The sequence below is a fragment of the Trichoplusia ni genome, chromosome 17 (genome assembly GCF_003590095.1).
Source record: "Trichoplusia ni isolate ovarian cell line Hi5 chromosome 17, tn1, whole genome shotgun sequence".
Classification (NCBI taxonomy): domain Eukaryota; kingdom Metazoa; phylum Arthropoda; class Insecta; order Lepidoptera; family Noctuidae; genus Trichoplusia; species Trichoplusia ni.
Genome location: NC_039494.1, coordinates 8,182,209 through 8,209,215, shown reverse-complemented (window position 1 = coordinate 8,209,215; position 27,007 = coordinate 8,182,209). Strand labels below are relative to the sequence as shown.

General features: G+C 41.5%; 1 protein-coding gene across 1 annotated transcript in view; it reads right to left on the bottom strand.

The window, feature by feature from the left end:
• LOC113502617 (ankyrin repeat domain-containing protein 50) overlaps positions 1 to 27,007 on the bottom strand; it is an 86,226-nt gene that overhangs the window by 2,212 nt on the left and 57,007 nt on the right. The window contains exons 15-39 of the mRNA XM_026884267.1: positions 26,512 to 26,634; positions 25,805 to 25,938; positions 25,259 to 25,417; positions 23,681 to 23,764; positions 23,052 to 23,178; positions 22,662 to 22,728; positions 17,333 to 17,481; positions 16,779 to 16,916; positions 16,001 to 16,180; positions 15,369 to 15,439; positions 14,644 to 14,825; positions 13,804 to 13,945; positions 13,489 to 13,679; positions 11,472 to 11,570; positions 10,543 to 10,726; positions 9,871 to 10,054; positions 9,382 to 9,598; positions 8,753 to 8,836; positions 8,203 to 8,379; positions 7,306 to 7,430; positions 6,805 to 6,932; positions 5,737 to 5,882; positions 5,172 to 5,292; positions 3,765 to 3,851; positions 874 to 944 (exon numbers count right to left, since the gene is read on the bottom strand). Of these exons, the coding sequence (XP_026740068.1) occupies positions 874 to 944; positions 3,765 to 3,851; positions 5,172 to 5,292; positions 5,737 to 5,882; positions 6,805 to 6,932; positions 7,306 to 7,430; positions 8,203 to 8,379; positions 8,753 to 8,836; positions 9,382 to 9,598; positions 9,871 to 10,054; positions 10,543 to 10,726; positions 11,472 to 11,570; positions 13,489 to 13,679; positions 13,804 to 13,945; positions 14,644 to 14,825; positions 15,369 to 15,439; positions 16,001 to 16,180; positions 16,779 to 16,916; positions 17,333 to 17,481; positions 22,662 to 22,728; positions 23,052 to 23,178; positions 23,681 to 23,764; positions 25,259 to 25,417; positions 25,805 to 25,938; positions 26,512 to 26,634 (3,370 nt within the window). The remainder of the gene's footprint in view (positions 1 to 873; positions 945 to 3,764; positions 3,852 to 5,171; positions 5,293 to 5,736; positions 5,883 to 6,804; positions 6,933 to 7,305; positions 7,431 to 8,202; positions 8,380 to 8,752; positions 8,837 to 9,381; positions 9,599 to 9,870; positions 10,055 to 10,542; positions 10,727 to 11,471; positions 11,571 to 13,488; positions 13,680 to 13,803; positions 13,946 to 14,643; positions 14,826 to 15,368; positions 15,440 to 16,000; positions 16,181 to 16,778; positions 16,917 to 17,332; positions 17,482 to 22,661; positions 22,729 to 23,051; positions 23,179 to 23,680; positions 23,765 to 25,258; positions 25,418 to 25,804; positions 25,939 to 26,511; positions 26,635 to 27,007) is intronic.

Sequence of the window (27,007 nt, the reverse complement as noted above, 5' to 3'; positions counted from 1 at the left end):
GATAGTTATCATAAAAAAATATTGATGATGACTGGGTATGAAAAGAAAAAATCACATTAGTCCCTCAGTTAGATAATTGAAAAGTATGAGACACGTATTTTTTTATTTTTCAGAAAAACTACAATTGACAAAGATTAACTGCTTTAAAGTTTAGGAGAGGGGGCTTGTGACGTAACGATAGAGTACAATTTATACTCAATGGTGACGTCACGCGTAAGATTCATTCACTGTAATTTCTTCAATTTATGTATGTTTGCGGGACAAATTAAAAAATACGTATCCATTATTATACAAAAAACTGCAAGACGGACACTGCGAAAAAAAAATGTCATCATCCCTATTGTGGTACATAAGGCGGCAGTAATGCCTCATTATCAACCTGTCAAACTTTTCGTCAAATGGAAGATTTGACAGTTTACTTATTTATTCATTTAATACAATATGCAGGACTAACGGCTATACAAATCTTGAATAGCTATAATTTAGTTTACAAAAATCCAATTATAAGTCATTACTTTTAGAAACAACAGTACCTACAGTGTGAACCAACAATTTTATTAAAACTACTACATAGCTATTTAGAAATAATCATACTTCACAACTTACATACAACGCCATCTAGCCTCAAACTAAGCATAGTTTGTATTATGAGTGTCTACACAACTGATAAACATACTTATATATTTCTAAATACATATATAATATAGATAAATTACATCCAGACACAGAACAAATGATCGTGCTCATCACACAAACATTTGCCCTGGGCGGGAATCGAACCCACGACCTCCGATATAGCAGTCAGGGTCACTAACCACTAGACCAACAGGCCAGTCAAAAGTTCAAATATTAAGCTACGCAACTAATACGTACCGAGACCATTCCTGACGTTGGCAACCAATCTCATCGCTGGATTCGTCACTATGCCGTTCCTTTTGCCTTTGCTATATGAAAAATAAAAGAATACATATTATAAATTATCTTAACATGGCACTAACGATTCTGAAAATCATATAATTTTAAAGTTCTATAGTAATTGTATTCTAGCGTCGTTGTGATCTAACGATTTGGTCACTGGCTTCTATTACACATAGTAGGCAATTCGAAACCAGTTTATGTTATGTCTAAATTATTCTTCAATAAAGAAAATTGTTTTTATTCTTGCATTTGATTTTAAAATAACAATAATGCGTTCAGTTATAGGATTGGTAATTTGTAATATTAAGAATAGTATTCAAACCTATACTTCATTAGTTGAAGTATTTAAAAAAGGTAAACAAAATTGGTGTGACTTTTTATCTATATACTAATATATAAAGCTGAAGAGTTTGTTTGTTTGTTTGAACGCGCTAATCTCAGGAACTACTGGTCCAAATTGAAAAATTCTTTTTGTGTTGAATAGACCATTTATCGAGGAAGGCTTTAGGCTATAAACCATCACGCTGCGACAAATAGGAGCGAAGATACAATGGAAAATGTGAAAAAAACAGGGCCGGTATAAATCATAACTTATATCTTCTACCCACGGGGACAAAGTCGCGGGCAACAGCTAGTAAATATATAAACGACTGATTCATTTCAGTGGTAAAAAAAAGATTTTTTTTTTGTTTTACATTACTTTTCTGTCGCATTCTATTTTTTAACTTATATCTTAGACTAAAAGAAACAATATAGTTTACCCCTTTTAAAGTAACCTTAACAAAAATGAAATATAGCTAAAATGTCAAATAAATATTATTAAGTACTGGCATTTATTACACTTTTATTAAACTAGATGTATAAATTATTAATATTATGGAATTCGTTACTGACTTATAAAGATATATCCTATCAAATCACATAAAATCAAAACCTTAAACCGTTAATAATAAGCTTTAAACTACGGTTAAAACACGAAGTTTAAAGTCAACTGTTAGTTACCGTGCACCCACCACCAGTTAGCGTAATTAGTTAGCTTGCTAAGCTTCAGTTAATGATATGGGTTAAGTTAACTATGGTATTAGAGCTTATACATATTGAATTTAGTTAATATTGACTGGAGGCTTAAGTAAATAAACACGGCCTAGGCGCAATATATTGGCACTATTAAACCATTGATCTTTAGCCATAAAAAAATAAAAAATAAATGAATAAATAAATGCGGACAACATCACATACATTGTTCTGAACCCAAAGTAAGTTGCTGAAGCACTTGTGTTATGGAATTCAGATACAACGAAGGTACCACAAACACCCAGACCCGAGACAATGTAGAAATAAGAATTCTTACATTGACCCGACCGGGGATCGAACCCGGGACCTCAGACGTCTAGCGACACCTTGAAACCGGTGCGTACGCCACTCGACCACGGAGGTCGTTAGTGCATAAATACTGGTTACATAATAAAAACCTAAACGTCCCGTATGCATTATGCCAAGTCATTATTATTCGGCAGTATTATTATGCTAATACTAGTTTTCAACAACAAAAATATAATAAATGATTTTCTGAATGCCAAATGGGGTAGTTAGTACCTTAACATAATACTGTAACGTTATTTAATTTTAAGATAATCTTAAATATCTGCCTGTTAAGGTATATTTGTCTGAGGTTTCAGAACTATGTAACATACATACAAACAAGTTTTAAGAATGTAGTGCTTGTATTTGCCTACTCTGAACCTAGTTGACAATTTATTATCTTCTTTTCATGTATTGTATATTTTTATATAAGCAGATGATGATGTATGATGCCAGGTCCTATCCGCCAGCCGCGTAGCCAATCCCAGCTGTATTTACATCGAGGTGTAACTGTTAGTGGACTAAACTATATAAGAATTATCAATGCGCAAGAGTTGAAAATTACGGACCTACAAATCTAACTTAGGGGTATTTTTAGGGTTCCGTATCTAAAGGGTAAAAAGAGAACTGTATTACTGAGATACCGTTGTCTGTACGTCTATCTAGACTCTTTTGAAATTTACGCAGATGATATATTTCTGTTACCGCAATAATCAAGATTGAGATTAAACAGCGTTGATATGGTAATAAATAAATTTGTGATAACTTCAAGTCAATTAAGTTATCTCAAATTGTTATCCCTTGATTTGTTATTCTTTAGCATATTTGTACAGAACCCTCAGGGTTGCGACTCCGACTCGCACTTGGCTGGCTTTATCAATGACCATATTTTCATATTTTAATTATTTTTGTCTATTTACTGCAAACTTTTAAATACTTGAATGACAGTTAAGATCTCACTGTCAGTCTACTGTTAATTAACTTACCGACAGTTTGATAAAACATATCCCATTGCGTCTAACTGTTCTAACTCGGCAAAGATACACAGACCTTGGTATAAGTAGACAAAAATATGAAGCACAAATATACCAAGCTATAATATAAACCACTGCAAATTTAATTAAAATCGGTTGAGCAGTTTAGGATTCTGTCGCGGGCATACAACGTGTGGGGTAATCCCACTAATATTATAAAGGCGAAAGTTTGTGAGTGTGTATTAACACATAGGCTACGATTTATTACGAGAAAATATCTTATTTCCGAACCACGCGGACGAAGTCGCGGGTAACAGCTAGTTTTAATATAAATTGAGGTTACTTCTATAGCATACATAAGCGTACGCGAAATTCATGTAAGTATATAGAGATTATACTTCTATTGCTTATTACAAGGGTTTACAGCTATCTACCGACTCCTAATCACATGTTAATCACAGTACGGAACCCAGTCCTCACTACAGTTACACCTCTGAAGCGTGGACTCACGTTTTCTTAAATATCCGGCCTTTCGCGCGCCCGATACTGCCCATTATGCGGTTGCACGCAACGCGACCCATCGCTTTCCACACCTCGCTATGTTACATACATATATACTTTACTTTTGGTGTTATGCTAATGTTTAAATTTGGTATTTGAATATTCGGCTTTGGGTATTCGGTTTTGTAAATATTGTGATAGAAGTAAATTGATACAGACACTTTGATTTTTCTTATCTTAGATGGTCAAAACTTAATAAAATAAAACTAAACTGTTTAAAATACTACTTGTAAAACAGAATTTATCTTCATTTTCCGATAAAATTGGGGGCTTCGAAACAAATTTGACCAGTTTTTTTTTTCATTTTGGTAGGACCTATTTCCTTTTGACATTGAGCACAGCATCTATTGCCACGGTCTCTTGTACAGATTTAAACATGAATATTTATTCATAATAATTGTCAAAGCCTAAAGCTGAATATTCCACCAATATTACATAAGTATACTTTAAGAATATTTAAATAATATAAAACAGTGCTTAACTTTATTTAAAAACCACTTACTTTTACACCATTTACTTAAACATTCTTAATTCCAATAAGTTAGCTTTTAAGGCACACAAATGCATTAATTTCTGAGATTTTTGCTTACATTTAGTTTAACAAGACAACACCAACTATTCAATTTAAGCTGATATTCAGCCTGTATAGAAACTATATGGTTATTAAATAGGCCAAAAGTTTAATTTACCATATCTCTTTTTCTTTCCTATCGTATGGTTGATGTACCACCTGGGACCCAATTCTACTATTTACAACGGCCGATGAATTAATGGAAATTGTTTTAAATTGACACTATTTGTTAATCGTAAGCATTTTTCCAAGACAGTAATCGGAAATTCAGTACGGGCTGGAACATTGACGGTGAATAACATCAATTTCCAATGTTTGCAAAATGCTTAAGAGAATAGGAATATGTAGTTTCAAATTTACTCCAATTGCCATTACTTCATCGGTCATTGTAAATAGCAGAATAGGGGCCCTGGTGTCAGAGTGTAACTCGCTCATAGTCCTCTAACGTGACGCAACGTTAGAGGTTAACATCTTTGTGTAATACCTCCATGAATGAAATACATACATAGGTGCGAACTGGGATTTAAACCTTCTACTTTGACTTGGTTTATCTAAGGGTCAATTAAATGTTTATTCCAAATGTATGGGCATTTAAAAAAGAAAACACCGTTGAGAACAGTGCAGGAAAACATCGGTAGGGGAGCGACACAACTGATAACTTATCAAGAGTCACACTTTTTACAGCTTAAACTCTGACACCAGAGCACAGTATGTATTTAGTATAGTTTACGTGCTTAAATGATAGCTTTTCAAGTTCATAAGTTCATGGTATAGCTATATCTCACCTCTCCCTCTCCTGCGGCGGCTTGCTGTCCCGTCCTAGTATGATCCTCATGTGAGTGTCTCTGTTGAAGTGTGTGTCAGTCAACACCGGCTGTACTGCTGTCAAACTGGGAGGCTGTGATCCTGTGGAGAGATGATCAAGAATTATGAGATAATTTATTGTAAGACAAATAAATGAGGAGAACAGGCCTGATTGGGTAAAGAGAAACGAAAAAGCATTACGTACACCGTGACGGAAGCATTTTTTATTTTTCGTATGTATTTGTAGTTAAACTCTTCCGAAACGGCTAGACCGATTCTTATGAAATATTTTGTGCATATTGGGTATGCTTTAGAATCGGACAATCTAGTTTTTATCCTCTTAAGTGATTCTTTTTTCATTCGCATATAACGTTTCTTTCAACACCATGGCTTACCAAAGTTTGCTAGGGTAGCAAGTATTAAAAAAGCCTTAATACCGGATTGATCGAAAGGTTTTAGTGTGGGAGTCCTTAATTACTGTACAAAGATACTTCTAGTAATAAAAACAAATATATTTTTTTGTCTAATACCAGTATCCGCACTCACCGAACAGCAGATGCGGCTGCGTGGGGCTGGTGAGGTCGCTGACGGGCGTGCGCGGCGGCGACGCGTACAGCGGGCTGGCGGAGCCGCGCCGCGAGCCGCGCGACCACAGCCCCAGCTCCGCGTCGCGCTCGTTGGCCGCGTAACTCCTGCACACACGTATAGTTATGGTTGGCGCTCTTTGGGGGAGGCCTACGTTCAGCAGTGGACGGCAATAGAGAGAGAGTGTGAGAGTAACCGGCACGGATCTTGAGCGCTGACCTTCACCTAGAAGTGATTTTTTGTGTCCCTTTTGCGGTATGAGAGGCGCGGGGCGGACTACAGCGTAGTGACTCTCCCGCAGCGCATCGCGTCGTAGCTGTCATGAGGGATTCGTTGAAATTCGTTCTTTCAAAATCAAGATCAAAAGTTTTTATTTCAAATAGGCCGTTTCTCAGGCACTTTTAAAACGTTACATTACTGACTCTAGTTGCACGGTTCCAAAGTGTCATTCTTATGGAGAAGAACCTACAAGAAACTCCATAAGTTACTCTTTTCAAAATAAAATATTATAGTAACATTTTACATTATAATAAATGTCTGCAAGTTCTTTGCTGCAGTTGCATACACCTCAAGACGACGAGTACGCACAATGGATTGGCGTTTTATTTTACGATGCGCAAAGCGATCCCTACACTTTCGCGGAGCGCTCAAGATTTGTGCCGGTAACTATACATTCACCAATCCATACAGCTATTATAAATGTATGAAACGACGACGACGACAATGACGACCTTTTTTTCTAAAACATTGTTTTTTTTTTTTTAAGATGATGAAATACAAAAATAAATAGTATAAAAAATACAAAGATACACTTTTTGCTTCAAATTTTGAGAGCAATTTTAACGACTAAGCAAAATTTATTTATAGAAATGATACCCCGCGTAAATTTCGTGTTTCTAATATTTGTGTATCTAATATTATTGATTAGAATACCTGAAAGACACTGCAACAATAAAGCGAAATATTAAGACAAGCAGCCCAGCCTGCCCAGCAGTGGGCACACAGACTGGTAGTCCTATACCCACTAACCTTAGCTTGGAGTCCTTCTCGACGGCGTGGTTTTCTGGTATCTCGTTGTGTTCGGGTATGTCGCGTCGGCCGCGCCCACAGCGCGCCACTTGTTGGGCAAACGAGAGAGAGAGGTGCGCGCGGTTTGCCTGGACAAACAATATTATTGAAATTATAATGTGAAAAGAGCGTGCGAATAGGGTATTTGATTAAATCTAATAATATAAAACAGTTTAGCCCATCGGCCCATACCATAGCCCAACCCATAATATATAAAGCTGAAGAGTTTGTTTGAACGCGCTAATATCAGGATCTACTTCAATAGAGCATTCATCGAGGAAGGTTTTAGGCTATATACCATCACGATGCGACTAAAAGGAGCGAAGATACAATGGAAAATGTGAAAAAAAAAACAGGGAAAATTATTCATTTTCGAGGGCTTCCGTTCAAAAATTCCTAACTTATATCTTCTAACCTCGCGGACGAAGTCGCGGGCAACAGCTAGTATATTATAAGTCGTACCTTTTCATGAGTATTATCATTGCCCTCTTGGTGTGAATGCGAGCGCGCCGAACCGCCCGTCATGTTCGACGACGATTTAGTTGAGTTGGAACTGTGCACGCTGCGGCGTTTGTATTCCGGTGAGCCTGGGGGAGAGAGAGAGATAGATAGATACAGTTCTGGTGAGAGAGGGATAGAGTTATGTTAGTTGTAATTTGAGAGAGAGAGGGTTTTCTAACGAGGTGCAAGCGAAAGAGTTTATATTTAAAGACGGTTTTCTGCTTCCAATACACTTTTTTATTATTACTTAAAAACGACTCCAGATGAATGGAATTTTATTCTTGTTTTGCGGAGGTTTTACACCGGAGACCCCCGGAATCCGAACAAGCATTCGTGGTTCACACAAACACTTATCGTACTGGGTTTGGCAAGGTGACCCCAACCATTACTAATCTCCATGGGAGAAAAAATATTTAATTCTTCTACTTTTGTCTTCTTCTGGTGTGTGTTGACACTATAAATAAGTTGTAGTTTTTATGAAATGCATTAAAAAATGTTCAACTTATTTACAATAGGGATGATGACTGAGAAAAGTATGAGACACGCATTATTTCCTTTTTCAGAAAAACTAGAATTGACAAAGATTAACTGCTTTAAAATTTAGGAGAGGCTTGTGACGTAACGATAGAGTAAAATTTATACTCAATGGTGACGTCACGCGTAAGTTTCATTCACAGTAATTTGGTCAATTTATGTTTGCGGGACAAATTAAAAAATACGTATCCATTATTACACAAAATAACTACAAGACGGAAAAAAATTGTCATCATCCCTATTACATCAAAGGATCTCAACAACTACACTTGAAGCAAATTTTGTACACTAGGCACATACCATCACACATCACATATAACTCACCGGCACTGGGCGGGCGGGGCACGGCGTCCTGCGCGAGGGCGGGCGCGGGGGCGGGGCCGGGGGCGGGGCCGGGGGCGGGGCCGGGCGCGGCGGGGGCGGAGGGCGCCGCCCAACGCTCCAGCAGGCGGCAGATGTTCGCGTGGCCCGCTCGCCAAGCTACTTTAGCTGGGGTCCGACCTGTATGTATAAGATAGACGATTTTAATTGCAGTCTGAATAATTGTCGTAATCTGGCAGTAGAAATTCAGTAAAAGAAAGCAGAATTTTAATTTCAGTAAAACTGCTACAATGATGTTGGATGCTGCCCAGGTAATTGGGTTGAGGAGGTCAGATAGGCAGTCGCTTGTTGTAAAACACTGGTACTTAGCTGAATCCGGTTAGACTGGAAGCCGACCCCAACATAGTTGGGAAAAAGACTAGGCTAGGATGAGTAGGATGCAGGTGGCAATGAACCGGTCGCGCTGGAGAACGTTTGGAGGAGCCTATATCAGCAGTGGACTGCTACAGGCTGAGATGATGATGATGATGAATGGACAGAGGAAACAGCTCACCACAATGATCAGCCTGTAGCGGATCAGCTCCATGCTGTAATAACCACAGCACACACTCCTCGTGACCTTCCTGAGCTGCGATACCTGGACAGACAGACAAAAATGCTGTCAGAAACTTATGCAGATATAACTCTGTGCAACGCGCAAACAATGCACATGGCGAAGTTTGATATGTCACACGGACTCGTCAAATAACGAATCTCATTGATTATGATGCGTCACGTAATATGGGTCATCGATCACAGAAGCCATCTCTCATGCGTCACGTCTCTCATGCGTCATGATGGGTTTAGTCAAATATCACATGTGACATGGCATCACTTCTTGGGGTCACATAGTTCTTGGCTCTCATGGGGCACCAAGTCACATCAGTCATGATTGACATGTATAACATAGGTAACATGGATCATGAGTAAACATTGTCTATAAGTCACAAGCTATACAAAACCCATATGCGACACCGTGTGGATTTACATATCACACGGCCCATTTTCTACGCAATGGGTCACATTATTCTTCTAGCATTCACCAAGTGGCGTGGCCCGAACACAATGTAGTTTCATGGGTCTCATGGGAAACATGGGTCATGGGTCATGGGTCACAAGTCACATGGGTCATGGGTCACTCACCAAGCGGCGTAGCCCCTTGCGTACACACGGCGGACGGGTCCGCCCCCCTCCTTAACAACGCGCGCAGCACGTGAGCGCGGCCGCGCCAGGCGGCGGCGTGCAGGGCGGTGCGCAGGCAGCGGTCGCGCCCGTCCACCGCCGCGCCGCCCACCTTCAGCAGCAGGTTCACCATGTCCGTGTGGCCCTGCCAGGCGGACACGTGCAGGGGCGTGCGACCCTGCGGAACAACATTAAACGGACACGTTAAAGCGCGCTCTACACTCTCCCGCGATTCTTGCTGTGAATTCACGCCGTGCGGGAACGGCGCAACGCGTGAACATGAACGCGCGAAACCATCTAAACACGCGTTACGCGGCCTTTCGCGACGCGAGTGTAGAGCGCCCTTTACATATGTGTAACAAGATCAAATTTAAAATTTAAAAATCCTCCGACAATAGAAACGTTTACTCCCCCACAACTTTTAAAAGCAGCCGATTTCGAATATCTTACCTCGCTATCAGTAGTATCAACGTTGACAGAGCAATGTGTGAGCAGATATCGCGCCATGGCCATGCGATTGTCTAACGCCAGCACGTACAGTGTGCTACGCCGGTCCGCGTCTAGAGCGTCGGGGTCCGCCCCGCGGCTGTGGAGGGCTGCCACTGTGTCTATGTGACCTTCTAGAGCTGCCAGTCTGGGGATAGGTAGGTAGAGTTAGATATTTTCGAAAATTTAGAGACAAAAGTATGGTAAAAGGTTGAATAGAGGCAGTCAATGGAATATTGGTAATGTGCATTAAGATACCAATGTTATAAATTTCAATTTACTTAAATAAATAATAACCAAAGTTGTTGTGATTCTATGCTTGGTTATGTACGCACGAGATGCAGGGCAAACTAACAATTTTCTTTTTCTTGTACTTTCTAAATTATTCAATGACTAACAGTGAAGGAGAACATCGTGAGAAAACCTGAATTTCAAATATTAAAACCTGAAATCACCCTGAGCTAGTGTGGTGATCAATGCTGAAACCTTCCATAATAAAAGAGACCTGTGTTCAACAGCTGAACTCATATTAGCTGTTATTTATTACAAAAAACTAAATAAAAAGATAAAGACATTCAAATGGCCAAACGCTATTGCCCAGCAGTGGGCTACGTGGGCACTACAGCCTGGTCTCACCTGAAGGCGGTCTTCCCGTCGTGCGCCCGCTGGTCTACCCTCGCATCCCACTGGTCTACTAGCAGCTCGACCAGTCTACTGTGACCCTCCTGGGCGGCCAGCATGAGGGGGCCCTTGCCATCGTTGTCGGCTTCGTCGACTTTTGCGCCGGCTTCGAGTAGAGCTTCGCATACTTCTATGTGACCTGGTCAGAGGAGATAAAATTATTAACTCCCGCAATTTAGAAATTTATTTTTTGTGTCGCGGGGCGTTTTACAAACTTTCAAGTCACATACACAAAGACACAAAGACTCAGGACAAGCACTTGTCAATCACACAAAAGCTTCTCGAATCGAACCCGCAACCGATGAGGGTTTGGCGTGGTGTCCTCAACCACTCGGCTATCGGTGCAGAGATTGTCGAACTGTTTTTATATGACTGGGTGACTGTGCATGGTTGTGCTGTGCACATATCACTAACAATGTATAACTCGTCATGTGCACTGCACTATGCACAGACGTACAACAGAAAACAGCGAAGCAGTGCGTGCATTTATCATAATTTAACATAATAATGAGACTAGATGGAATGGCCCTTTACTCTCGAATGAAAAATACGTATTCAATATAAGGGCAAACCTGTCTAATGGACTACATATCTATTTATTTTTTTTTGTCAAAGACGCTATTGCGAACTAAAATCAAAAATTAAACCGCGATAAAATCCGTAGAAGTAGTTTCATTTCAGCGAAAATATTATTTTAAAGAATTTTCATATTTTATTGCCCATAAATATACACTTAGACAATACGTTCTTGAAAAGTACTATCAAAGGCAAACTTAACCCAGAGCATTGTAAGCTATGTTAATTGACAAAATATCGCCATCAAACAACTCTTACAAACAATTAACCTACTTTACAATACAAGGACATAATTCTAGCATATTCACCTTCGAAAGCGGCATAATGTAGAGGCGTCCAACCAGAGTTGTCTCGATGGTGTTCGTCTAGACCTCGGTCTAGGAGCTGGCGGACCACTTCAACGTTACCTGGAAAGTATAAAGTTATTAGAACATCTGTTTTTACGACTATTATTGATAACTGATGAAGGATTGAAAAGAAAGCCTCCCACGTTAAGGAACTAAATCCTTGTGTAGCGGCGGGTTTCACAAACATACAAGTCACATGCACACAGACAGCCAGATTCAGGACAAGCATTTTCAATTAATCAAAATTATCATTTTCCATTTGTAGCGGGCGGGCACGCGTACAACAGCGACATTAAAAACGAATTCCTGTTAAAAATCGAGGTTCTCTCGGAATGCCCCTCTTGAGCACGGGCACCTTGAGCGGCGGCCACGCTGAGCACGGTCCTGCCGTCGGCGTCCATGTTGTCGACGCAGGCCCCCCCTCACCTTGAGCGGCGGCCACGCTGAGCACGGTCCTGCCGTCGGCGTCCATGTTGTCGACGCAGGCCCCCCCTCACCTTGAGCGGCGGCCACGCTGAGCACGGTCCTGCCGTCGGCGTCCATGTTGTCGACGCAGGCCCCCCCCCTGAGCGCGCCACGCTGAGCACGGTCCTGCCGTCGGCGTCCATGTTGTCGACGCAGGCCCCCCTCACCTTGAGCGGCGGCCACGCTGAGCACGGTCCTGCCGTCGGCGTCCATGTTGTCGACGCAGGCCCCCCCTCACCTTGAGCGGCGGCCACGCTGAGCACGGTCCTGCCGTCGGCGTCCATGTTGTCGACGCAGCCCCCCCTCACCTTGAGCGGCGGCCACGCTGAGCACGGTCCTGCCGTCGGCGTCCATGTTGTCGACGCAGGCCCCCCCTCACCTTGAGCGGCGGCCACGCTGAGCACGGTCCTGCCGTCGGCGTCCATGTTGTCGACGCAGGCCCCCCCTCACCTTGAGCGGCGGCCACGCTGAGCACGGTCCTGCCGTCGGCGTCCATGTTGTCGACGCAGGCCCCCCCTCACCTTGAGCGGCGGCCACGCTGAGCACGGTCCTGCCGTCGGCGTCCATGTTGTCGACGCAGGCCCCCCCTCACCTTGAGCGGCGGCCACGCTGAGCACGGTCCTGCCGTCGGCGTCCATGTTGTCGACGCAGGCCCCCCCTCACCTTGAGCGGCGGCCACGCTGAGCACGGTCCTGCCGTCGGCGTCCATGTTGTCGACGCAGGCCCCCCCTCACCTTGAGCGGCGGCCACGCTGAGCACGGTCCTGCCGTCGGCGTCCATGTTGTCGACGCAGGCCCCCCTCACCTTGAGCGGCGGCCACGCTGAGCACGGTCCTGCCGTCGGCGTCCATGTTGTCGACGCAGGCCCCCCCTCACCTTGAGCGGCGGCCACGCTGAGCACGGTCCTGCCGTCGGCGTCCATGTTGTCGACGCAGGCCCCCCCTCACCTTGAGCGGCGGCCACGCTGAGCACGGTCCTGCCGTCGGCGTCCATGTTGTCGACGCAGGCCCCCCTCACCTTGAGCGGCGGCCACGCTGAGCACGGTCCTGCCGTCGGCGTCCATGTTGTCGACGCCAGGCCCCCCCTCACCTTGAGCGGCGGCCACGCTGAGCACGGTCCTGCCGTCGGCGTCCATGTTGTCGACGCAGGCCCCCCCTCACCTTGAGCGGCGGCCACGCTGAGCACGGTCCTGCCGTCGGCGTCCATGTTGTCGACGCAGGCCCCCCCTCACCTTGAGCGGCGGCCACGCTGAGCACGGTCCTGCCGTCGGCGTCCATGTTGTCGACGCAGGCCCCCCCTCACCTTGAGCGGCGGCCACGCTGAGCACGGTCCTGCCGTCGGCGTCCATGTTGTCGACGCAGGCCCCCCCTCACCTTGAGCGGCGGCCACGCTGAGCACGGTCCTGCCGTCGGCGTCCATGTTGTCGACGCAGGCCCCCCTCACCTTGAGCGGCGGCCACGCTGAGCACGGTCCTGCCGTCGGCGTCCATGTTGTCGACGCAGGCCCCCCCTCACCTTGAGCGGCGGCCACGCTGAGCACGGTCCTGCCGTCGGCGTCCATGTTGTCGACGCAGGCCCCCCAGAACAGCAGCAGGCGCAGCGCCCGCGCGTGTCCGGCGGCGGCGGCGGCCCACAGCGCGGTGCGGCCGGCCGCGTCCACTGCCTCCACGTCGGCCTCGGCCTCCAGGAGGAGCTCGCAGATCTCACTGGGGACGGGGAACATGGATTTCAGTCTTAACTAATCCTAGCCGACAGTACTGCCAGAAAGGTACTTAAAAAGAAAATAAAAATAACTATATACCTACATAAACGCTATAATATAGTACTCACGTATGTCCCTCAAAAGCCGCGACTAATAAAGGCGTGGCTTTATCCCGGTCAGCCCGCGACACGTCTGCGCCCCGCTCTATTAGTTGTTGCGCACAGCCCAGACCACCTGCGCATAACGCAGCTACCGATAGGGCTGTGCGACCTGCAATAAAGATTGAACTGTTACACTGTTACTATTTAAAATGAAAATGTTGAATATCCTGGATTTGTTTGCACAAGATGCGGGTACGATTCCAACGCAGGCAGTAAAGCCTAGTAGGGCAGATGTCTGCTGAGGCAGCCGGATTGTCCGAAAAGGTTACCGTGGACAGTGGATGGGTGGGTTTTAGTCAGTGAAAGTCTGACATTCCCTTCCACTCAACCCAAAGCGGACGGAATCATGGGATGATTTCCGATCGGAAAAAAGAAAAAAGGCCACCGAAAGCTCGGCGTCTGGAAGCCCGCGCCGGCGGATGCCAGCGGTTGGTGCATGAAGGATTGCGACGCATTGCCATACACCGACATAAAAACGACTCCCGCAGAAACAAATTAAATCCATGTGTTTCACAAACATACAAATCACGTGCTCAACAACACCCAGACTCAGAACAAGCATTCGTGGATCATACAATTGCTTATCATACACGGGGATTGAACCCGCGACACGACACGCATAGTGGGTTTGCTGTGACCTGAAGCATTCAGCTATCAGTGACGTCAGCCGTGTTTGAGGCTGACGAGTACTCGGCCTCGTCGCCTCATACTAGGGTCACAACCGAAGTGCGACCCCCATCGTGCGTCTACGAGTCGATACCCTACCCTACTAAAATAAAAGGTCAAATATCTGTGTTGTATCCTCACCATCATCATCAGCGTGGTCTATCTGGGCGCCGGCGTCGAGTAACGCTCGCACGATCTCGGCGTGTCCCATGTACGCAGCCGCGATCAGAGGGGTGCGACCCTCCGCGTCCGCCCGGTCGGGGTCGGCCCCGGCAGCGAGCAAGCGGGAGACCACCGCCTCGTGGCCGGACCAGGCTGCCGCTCTGAGGGGTGGAGGAGGTAAAGGAATTAGGATTTGATACAATCTACTTCTGCAGGTAGAATTACTGGTATCTATACCAATAATTCTACCTGACCAAGGTTATAGGCGAATAGCTATTGGACTTCAAGGCTATTTTGTGGTTAAAGTATTATATTGTATATTAATTGAATCACTGCTGCAATTCCATGGTGTACAATAAAGAAAATTCATATTCTAGATCTATATTTTTTTATAATATGTCCACTGCTGGGCAAAGACCTCCCAAAAATCCTTCCCTAATTCTCTGGTTTGGGCACATGCCAAACCAGCTCGCCTTTAATATAAAAATAAAAATAAAAATCGTTTTTAAACGTCAAATATCTGCAGTAAAGTTACGACGATTTTTTATGCATTTTCAGTTAATTATCATAAGGTGAGTCACATAATTAAAGAATTTCTACCATTTTAAGTACTAAGCTAAATAGTACCGGAACAATCAAACTTTTATCGAATGTAACTATTTATGTTTAAACTAAAGTGGCATAAAAAAGTGTAGTATTCTCACCTCAAGGCCGTCCTGTTATCAGCATCCACGCAGTCGACATCACACCCGAACTCTAGCAGAACTTCCACCACCTACGACGAAAATAGAAGCGGTATTTAGTAAAGTATTAATAATACTCGATATTGTTCGCGGCTTCACCCGCTTGATGAAAACTGTGTTAAACAAACATGCTATCAGCTTTTGGGTCAAATTTCATATGACTCGGCCCAGCCAACAAACGTACAAACTCAAATATGTTGGCACTCTTGATATTAGTGCGATAATAAAAAACATGAATTCAGTAACATGAAATCAATGAAATGGATCTTTCGGGAGGACAGCATATTATATGCGACAGCGGTTTCAATTTAATCAAGTTTTCTCAGTTAATCTCAGGGGAAAAATACACTTGTTCGCAGAATAAGACTCGTAAACCCCAGTAAAATTGACTTTATAATTTTACTTTATAAATTTATAAAATAGTAACATCTCTAGTTTCTTGCTGGTTGTCCTCCATAAGAATGCCATTTTGGCACTAGAGCGAATGCTGTTATGTTTTGAGCTTGGAAAACGGTCTACTTGAAATGAAAACTTTTGATTTTAATTTTGACTTAATGCTTATCATCACCCCTCCCACCTTCCTGTCGACTGACCTCGGTATGTCCGGCCCAGGCGGCGGCCCGCAGCGGGCTCCAGCCGTCCCCGTCGGCGGCGTCGGGGCGGGCGCCGGCGCGCAGCAGCAGCAGCGCGGCGCCCGCGCGGCCGCCGCGCGCCGCCCCGTGCAGGGCCGTGCCGCCCGACGCGTCCGCCGCCTCCACCAGCTGCGGGTAGCGCTGCGGAACCACGCGGACTCAGTAAGCCAGTAACGGCATTTAACTAATGTGAGTGTCTGGATCGCGACACTGAGGCTAAACATTAATAAAACGGTTGAGTTCCAAGGCAGTTAATCGTCCCCCTGGAACACACCGAACTTAAGTGTTTCGGTGGTTTTCGTTGGTTTCATTGTAGATCCTGGCTTACAGGAGTTGCAATGACGGGCATGTGTGGCGGGCTAAAACGGTTGAGTGAAGAAAAAAATATGACAGCTTAACCTCGATAACCAGAAATTCAACATTTGTGAATTACAATTCATATTTAAATAAAAATCGCAACCTCAAACAGGACTCGAACCTACAACTCAAGGCAATACTTTGTTACTTTTCAAGTATCTTATTGCAAATAAATATAATCCAACTGGCATTCAGTCAGCGCTTCCTGCGTATTTAAATGATAAAAAAATCTTTAAAAATATTGACTAGCTATCACAGTTCATGCGATTTAGATTGGTAAAAGGACGAATAGACATGCATAGAACAGCTTCAATGACATTAACACTCTATGATTGAAAGTTCATCTATATTTTTCCCTACCCTCTCCCCAATTCATCCATACCTTCAACAGTGCAGCCAGCATTTCCTCGTCCCCCTTGGCCGCCAGCTCGTGAACAGCGTTCGGGTCTAACGGCACGGCATCCTCCTGTTCTTCCGCTGTCTCGTTGTTGTTGTCGTTTTCCAGAGGCTGGTCTGATAACTGGAGACAAAGAGCTTATTGAAAATGACGTTTTTTAAGCTGTAAAATGGATTACTTGGAAAAAGTAAAGAGATATGAACATCCTTTTAGTAAGAGTGGTAGAAATAAAAGCAAATCCAAACTATAATTTTTGCTTTTCTCTTAACGTGGACGGGTCTGTTGGTCTAGTGGTTAGTGGACCTGATAACTATATCGGGGGTCTTAGGTTCGATTCCCACCCATGATAAAATGTTCGCGTGATTGTGCATGCGCATCAATTGCGATCACCTGACAAGTTTCGGACCCCACAATTTTTTGTTGGGTCCTTACTCACTCAAGTTGACGCGACAGCAGGGTCGCTACAGACAGAAGACGTGTCTCCTCCTTGTATATCTTTCTGATATTGGAGACGTGGATTCCTTCAAGCTGTGACTCACCATATCCTCTCCATCGGCCTCTGGGGGCACGGAGTCAGCTCGACTCAGCTCTAGCAGCGCGCGCAGCACACGGCGGTCGCGCGGCCAGCGCGTGCTAGTATCACCCGCTATCAACTCGGGCATTATAGTCTCCAACGTCGTTGGTTCCACTGTAGGTGAGGAAATTAAATTAATAAATTTAAAAACCCACGTTTTTAAAATGTCTTTATAATTAAAATTTTATCAAAATCGGTCAAGTCGTTTTAATAGTTGTAAATTGCATTGTCATCGGGTTTGAAACTACCCCGAAATTTTCAGCCTGCTAGCTTATCGGGAAGGGCCTCAAAATTGAGTTGCAAAAATCCAGTTGGAACGACAAACAAACATATAAACAAGAAAGAGGGTGTATAAAAACGTGGGAAAATATAACTCTTCGGGGAAATGAAAAAGGAAATGCTGTGTATACTCTATCCGTTGTAAGAGGGACTTTTTGACAGATCTATAATTGATCAATCGGTAACGAGCATACGTGAGACGTATCGCGGGTTCGAGCCCCGCTTAGGACAAGCGTTTGCTTGAACCCGCCCGCTACATAAAATCGGGATATCCTATGTCTTAGTACAGGTAATAAACTATCTATGTTGCAAGTTTCGTTTAAATCCGTTTAACGGCTTTCGCGTGAAAGAGTAACAACCTTCCATACATACAAACTTTCGCTTTTATAATATTAGTATCATAATGTTTTCTTGTAGATTTAAAATAACTCACCTATAGTCAGCTCATTAAAATGACAATAATATAAATAATGCATCTTCTCAATACTCGACATGAACTGTTCATACACGGCCATTTTTAACCGACTTCCAAAACGAGGAAGTTCTCAATTCGTTTGGTATGTTTCCGTCACACAAGTCACCAAATAAACACAACTTAAAGTTCACTTTTTAACACATAATTCTTAGGCTTCCTATACAGGCAAAAGAGTAGACTTACTAGGTCGTTCCGTTCATTAATTTCTAGATTTGTTTTCCAAAAAATTAAGACACTTAGATTTAACTATACCCATCGTTTTTCGATTTTGACAGGGTCTTTTTTGCACTCTGTTATTAGTATATAAGTTTTATTTCATATTCATAGTAAGTCTTATATTGTTTTAAAATTTAAATATTACATAAAGAGCTATGTATGATTTTATACTTAAATCACTCAACACTTAGATATATTATATTCATTTACAAGTATGTATCTTTAATTTAATCACTCAAATCATTTTCACCAGTCATACACAAGGCGATTTAAACTCTGACACCAGGTTATACATCAACCATACGTTAAAAAAAAACATCAAATTTGATGGCACTTTAAAAACACCTCATAATTCACAAAAACTAAACTACACAACCACACACTTTTTAACCAACTTCAAAAAAAGTCAATACGACCGTTTAATATGCTTTTTATATATTTTCGCGCATACTAGATATATTAAAGTCACATAACCCATATATTCCAACAAAATATTACCTAATAATTTAACACAATTTTGCCTCATAATAAATACTGATTTAAAATTCCATATTTGTCACACGCATAGTGCCCAACTACACAAGTCATACTGATCGGAGGAAGGCATATTCGATTTATTTTTCCTAATAACCAATCATTTATAAAATGGCCGTTATTTGTATGAGGCTAAGGACTATTATTGTTATTGATAAGAGTATTATAGTCATTTGATTGTATTGTCTGTACGTAATTAGCTAATTGTTTTTAAAGTTTACTTATTAGGTAATTGGTGGGTGCTTAATGACGTGGTTTATTATGAATTAAGTTTATGAGAAAAATAAATTTTGATAGTGACTTCCTAAGGCCAACAATCGCAAACGAGGTAGGCTAAAGGGAGAAAAAATAAAGTGAAAGAGATAAGAAAATTATTTAAAATTCGTCAAAACCTGGTTGACGGAGGTGATGTGATGATTTAGTCCGATAAGTGGCGTGCACGTGACCAGAAATAGCGAAACATAGAGAGGTTTAGAAGGATATAGGCAATTGCCCAGCAGTGGGATTTAATAAATTACCTATCTATAAAGAAAAAGGGATATATGCTGCATAGGTGCAATAATTGAATAAGCAATTATGCCCACTACCAGTGTTTGATGAAGTGCTGTAAGTTTAATCTCCGCATTGTGAGTGTAATTTAAACTCCCCCCCCCCCCCCAGTAATCGACTCTGGCAAACCCGCGCGGCAAGTGTTAAGTTTACTCAAATAAAATCTAAATTAATTAACAGGAAAACCCGGGATCAAAAACATACTTTTTTTACAATAAAAACAGCGCAGGATACGATAATAAAATTATATAGAAGTATAACAATCATTTATTACGGGGAACAGCGCTAGGTCAGTCACATTGTTCCGATATGATAAACGTATAGTTTTTGTGCTAAATACTTTATCTAATCTTGTTTCGCATCTATTACTGTTCGTGTATTATTACACATTGTTTTTTCTGAGATAGATTAAGTTCTAAAGGTTGTCTTAATCTGTATTATTGTGGAAGTGTGTCCAAACACCAAACAAGGATAGAAGAAATATCACCACGCCAACGTGTGCGCAACGTGTGCGCAACGTGTGCGCAACGTGTCGCGGATTCGATCTACGCGTAGAACAAGCGTTTATGTGATATACGAATTATTGTCCTAAGTCTGGGTGTCTTTGTGCATATGATTTGAATGTTCGTGAAACTCCCCACGACACGAGAAAATATTTTAATAATTCTTTATTGCGGGATTAATCCCCCTAAATAATATGAAATCGAATTATACTGAACCAACTGTTTCGAAGCATTAAATTATCAATATCCGCCTAGAAAGCGTTATGCTTATATTAAAGTAGCTTCTCTCATATAAAATTCAATTCTCGGGTCGCGGGGGTTTCATAATAACTCAAGTCACATGCACAAAGACACCCAGACTGAGGACAAGCATTAGTGGATCACACAAACGTTTGTCCTACGCGGGGATCGAAACCGTGACACATCACGCACAGTAAGTTTAACGTGGTGACCTCAACCACTCAACTATCCGCGCAGTTAGGTACTTCAAGCCCCTATTAGAATAAATACCTGAATTAAATTATATAATCACTATCTAACTTTGTATCTGTATGTGTATTTATCTCTTTACTACTGCAAACAATCTCCACCACGTGCAAAATAATTCGTGTCAAAATAAAGGTGTGGCGAAACAATAACGTTATAATCAACGTCTGCAATCTGTGCACTAAATAACATAACATTGGTAGCGATAAGTCGTAGTATTAATACATGCATATTATAAAACGTGTTAGCACAGAAGTCATTTTACTGCATAATCACTCCTATGCATAAAAATCTATTTTATTCAACTTTAACTTTAATAACTTTGATTTGCACAAAATGTAAAGAAAGAAAGACTCCCAGAAACAGAAACATACAGGTGTGTCATTATTTTCTTAATAGAATATACTTTATAGCTCAAAACGTATGTATTTTTTTTTCAGCCATTACTTTCCCACTACAGGGCAAGGCCTCCCTTAGATTCTTCCACTCTGTCGGATTTGATAAAGATGTACAGTTACATAGTGCCACAATGGACGGTCTTATCGTTAAAATCGATTAGGGTTGTCTGTAAAAGATCACTTTTAGAAAGACTTAATACAAAAGGAACAACATTCGTGCAAAATATCCGATGATTCCTGGGAAACCCTGAATGTGTGTATGATACTCCAAATACACCTAAAAGACTGGACCATTTTCCATGTTTTTTTCTAGGAATTAGACTGGCAACTTGCGTGAATTAGATCCACAAAATATTCTTATTTTAAAGAAGAATGATATCATTTTATCATACTTTGTTTAATCGCTTAATCGCTCTCAATACCACACACGAACAACGTCGGCTTTGCTAGTAATAATATAACAATGACTATAGAACAATGGCATTTAACCGCAATTAATATTTTTTTCTAATTATTAAACGTCACATTCTGAGTAATTATTTAAAAGTCAAATGACGTTAATTTCAGTGTAATAATGACTTATTTAGAGCATTGGAAAACACATTTTGAGATTTAGTTGACTGGTAACTTGTTGTAACTCTTTGAATTTTAGACTTTACACGGATAGATATAATGTCGAAATTCGTTATTAATTGCGTTGAAACCGTCTGTTTAAATCTTGTGGTATACCTCTTAACAATATAGCCTCTATTTCAATGACAATAAGATCTAAAATTTATACTAGTGTCATTGTTGCATGGTATATTTAACAGGAAACTAACAATGATAAAGAAATGCAACATATATACATATAATATGTATAAGGCAATGCAAGCCTGTCCGAAAGTCGGCTGACGTCACAACTTTGACGTCATAAGGAGTATGAACATTGTCCGTCCGTTATCGAATAGTCCGTGCCTGTTAATGAGATACTTAAATACAGGTTTATCTTGGTGTGTCTAAAAGCAATAAAAAAAATATCGTATAAAAATTGCAGAAAGATGTACCGAAAAAATAAATATGAGTTGGTTATGTTGACAAATTATATACATTCCATTTTATCCTATATAACCATAAACTGCCATTGAAATTTAATATTACTCTCATAACAACAATATTTCCTACTACATTAATTAATTATAACACATCCAAAAATAGCCACATCACACAATATAAAGGGAAAAAACATTAACCATAATATTTCATCAATCAACTTGAATTGTTAATAACGCGTTAATTATTTTCAATACCTAAGGCTTTTTCCGTATTAGAGTTCAAAGTTCAGGAATATGTATAAGGTAAAAATATTAAAAGCTTGCTTTTGCCCGCGGGAAATGATGCCACGGGGACATAAAATCGGGATAAAAACTATCCTATACTGGCTAGACTCACAGGATAATTTTTAAATGAGATTTGTTTTTAGAAATTTATAAATGAAAATAAGTCTCTTCGTTGAGTGTTACCGAACCTATTAAAGGTTCGGTAACACTCAACGAAGAGACATCTCGGTGTAACTTTTGTGAGTGTGTTTGTTATCTTATCAGCCCCAAAAGGCTGGACCGAAGCCGATGAAATTTGGTAAAGAGATAGCTGACACATTAAGTTAACACATAGGCTTCTTTAATGCGACTGCGTTAAAGTAGCCCAGTGCTGGCGAAGCCACGAGCTACAGCTAGTGCTTGGACTGTTGGTCTAGTGGTTAGTGACCCTAACTGCTATAACGAAGGTCGTGGGTTCGATTCTCAAACAGGACGAATATGTTTATGTGATGAGCATAAACTTTATTATTTATACAGTACTATAATATATACATACATGATGTTGAGTCCTTGCTTTCGGATTCGGGATCACATTCCTTTTCATCGGGCTTCGATTCTTGTTTCTGTAACAAATTGTAATTGTGATAATATTACCTAGTTTTCAAAGCTTTTGACTGTATTCATTACGTGCGTAGGTAACATTTTAAAGAGCAATAAAACAGAAAAAGTTTTCATTTTACTGCAACCGGATTGTAATCTCAAAAACCCATTAATTTGTAAACAGATCGCTGTCCGGGTAGGACTGTACAAGCAAATTCAAATACAATGGTTCATGAGATACAGCTTGATGACAGAGGGCCAAACTTCATAGCCAACTTAACGGGGTTCTGTTTACACCATTAAGTACGGAACCCTATCAGCTAGTCTAATAAATTAATATACGTACATCGTCCTCGTTAGCCTGTAGAACGTGTTCCGTATCTCGCCTCAGAGCTGACTCCACATCACATCCGGAGTCCAGCACCCACAGCAGGATCAGCGTGTGCAGGTCTATCTCGTTCTCGGGCTGTTCACTGATGACAAACGTACATACAAATTACAATAACGTACGTGACAAATCATCTTTAAGACTGGGAGGTTGTGATTGATACTCTCACTGGATAATAGGATTACTATATCCCATTTTCCAATGATTTTTCTCATCTCTCTCATACTAAAATAACTCTCTTTATTAAGAAATAGTCAAATATTATTTCAGTGAGCTTTCATTCCAGTGCATTTGCAGACATTCTTCACCAATTCCAGCCCCTACAACTTTTAAAAGGGGCGACCGATTTTTATCGAACACGTCTTAAAACATTTGCTTATAATTCACCTTGAATATAAAATAAGGGAGCTAAGATGCCACGGACACGAAGAAAGACACGTCAAAAATCTTAAAATTGTAGTTTTAGCGCCCGACGCAAAAAGAGAGGTACTCTTCTTGCATCAGGAGGTAAAAATATGAATACTCGAATATTTCGAACGTGCTACTGTCAACATAAAGTTAATTATAATTGATATGCGAATACTTACGTCTTAGTTTTCTTCTGCGACGTCAAATACTGCTCTAAGCTCGTCATATGATACACATAATTGTGTATCTCTAAAGCGCTTAATCTGAAAAAAAAATGTATTGAAATATATTTTTCGTATTATCCGTCACATTTGAGTTGCGGTTTTATACACGGACTTGTAGTACACAAGATGCGGGTTCGATCCTAACGCAGACAAAGTACCAATGTGACTTTAAAATGGGAGTGCTCGACGACCTCCGTGGTCGAGTGGCGTACGCACCGGTTTCAAGGTGTCGCTAGCTCTGAGGTCCCGGGTTCGATCCCCGGGCGGGTCAATGTAAAAATTCACATTTCTACATCGTCTCGGGTCTGGGTGTTTGTGGTACCTTCATTGTATCTGAATTCCATAACACAAGTGCTTTAGCAACTTACTTTGGGTTCAGAACAATGTATGTGATGTTGTCCGCATTTATTTATTTATTTTTTTATATAAATTTATATCTACTTTCATGCGTAGGTGAAGGTCAGCGCTCAAGGTCCGTGCCGGTAACTATATCATGTGATAGTGGTTTCCTAGGTTTAGGCGAATGTTAGATTTTAGTTGGCGACGTTTCGACACCTTTGCTTGTACATATGAATCTGCCCGTGTCCATGATACCTGCAAAGGTGCCGAAACGTCGGGATACGTCGGGTAACGTCGGGTACAATAGGGATGATGACTGGGTATAAAAAGAAAAAATCTCATTAGTCCCTCAGTTAGATAATTGAAAAGTATGAGATAATATTTTTTCCTTTTTCAGAAAAATTAGATTTGACAAAGATTAACTACTTTAAAGTTTAGGAGAGGGGGCTTGTGACGTAACGATATGGTAAAATGTATACTCAATCGTGACGTCACGCGTAAGTTTCATTCACTGTAATTTGGTAAATTTATGTTTGCGGGACAAATTAAAAAATACGTATCCATTATTATAAAAAAAACTACAAGACGGACACTGCAAAAAAATTGTCATCATCCCTCTTAAACTGCGATAATACCCATAAAAGTAGTTTTAGCCCTAGTTCAGACATGCGGCAACCGCGCGTTCACGAATCGCTCTGTTTGAAACCGCAAAATTGTGATGCTATTAGACACCGGAAGTTATATGCGATCCTGTGCGAGGATAACGTCAGTTTGAAAATGGAGGTCAACTCAATAGTAATAGGAATGCGCGGGAGCACCGCGATTTTATTTCCTAGTGGTTGGGTTGCGGTAACCGTCTGGTAAATGTCTGAACAATACTTAATGACACATACAAATAAGACCCGCGCGATTTCTATGCGATTCTAAATTCGCGCGGTTCCCGCCGTTTCTGGACTAGCCTCTATTTGTATACATTATAACTAGCTTTTCGCCCGCGGCTTCGCCTGCATCGAGGTCGGTTATATCGCGTTTACAAGAGAACTCTTCAAAAGTCCGGGATAAAAACTATCCTATGTTCTTTCTCAAGACATAGAGTTGACTCTATCCCTGTACCAAACTTTATTAAAATCAATTCAGTGGTTTAGTCATAAAAGCGTGTCAGACAGACAGACAGAGTTAGTTTCGCATTCATACCTCCTGGCGTCGAGCGTGTAGTACATGGCGAGCGCGGCGTGGCCGTCGTGCGCGCCGCACAGGTAGCGCCGCGTGCAGTGCTTCACGTCCAGCAGCCACGTCGCGAACGAGTGGTGGAACAGCCACAGGAAGCCCGTCGCCCGCTCCATCACCAGGATCCTGGCGGACGGGCATGTACTACATGTGTCAGGAATTCACAGGTTGTTACATTTGTTATACGTTTAAGTTATAACGGTATTTGAAATCTAGACACGTGGTAGCGTGTTAAGCCAAGTTCAAGTAACAGATCACGAGCAACACCATGTGTAAATTGCAAAAAATGCGCAACATTTAATTTTTTTTAAATACTTTTGGCACGAAAGCGAAACAGACAGATCTACTTTTGCATTTATTATATTAGTTTGGATACTATGGTTAATTTATATACAATCATCACATACTTTGTCGAATCAAGACCAATATTTTTTTTTAACCACAATCAACCTAATCTTTAAACATTTCATAAAAACAATTACACAAAACTATGAAAAGACTGTAAAACCTTACCTTCTCAATAAATGCAATCTTCTGTTGAAATCTTCTCTCGTGACGCTGTACTCCTTGGTCAGAAGACACTTGTAGAGCATCTCCTCTGTGACCCCACAGCGAGCTGCCAGCAACACGTCCAGAAGGAGACGGACCTATACGGGAGAAAGAGATGACATTACTCACGAGATTTTTTAAGATACGTATAATTTTATTCGTAATTAAACAGAGGCAGGAATAAACAGCTTTCTTGAAACACCAACAGTTTTTGTTTATTCGTCCCACTGTTTCCCACAGCTGGGCAAAGGCCCAAACCATTCTATAATTCTCTATCCTGGGGCATTTAAAACCAGCCTATGCGGGAATGCGTTAAGATCGTTAAAAGACCGCTTCGACACCGAATGTAAGCACAAATAAAATGATTCTTCTTCCACATCCTCCTACTAATTTCGAAAACGCAACAGTCCCTACAATTTAAAAACTCTCTTACTTGAACGTTCGGTCAATTACTCTATCAATGTCACTGACTTAATGTTCAATTATTTCCATCACTTTTTTTACACACTTCACATTTACACTTCTCTAATTTATTTATTAATACTTCTTACACAAACAAGTACAATGATAGACTTATTGCCAGAGGCATTCTCCACCAGGCTATAAAAATATCTTATCTTTCATTGTATATAAGACCTAATATAAAGTAATAATTAAACCAGTTGCTATACCTTAGTAAACCGCCTTCCGTGGAACAATCTCTGCGCCAGCCACAGATACAGTCCGTTCAGCGTGCCCGGGATCTCGCGGATTTCTCGAAGAGCTATGAAACCATCAGCAACGCCATCTAGTACCTGGTGACGAAACATTATTTATAGTTATTAAAACTTTTACGCACAATTGTGATACATAAGGCGGGCTTTATGTCGCGAGGCATTATCTATCAGTCAGTCAACCCATTTAATGTTAGTGAGCTAAATTTCTCATGAACAGGCGAATTGTTCATTACCGGTGTACTGTTTTTCACTAATATATTTTCGTAAGACATTTTCAAGTAAATTACAAATACTTGGTTTTATGAATATGAATTGTGAAGGAGCATATATAAGTACACGTATAAGACAACTATTGTGAATTCAAAACCCAACTTAGCCAGTATATAGTTGCAAATCAATCACTTATGGGGAAATGATTGCATTGGATGGGGGAATTTGTTTATTTATATTG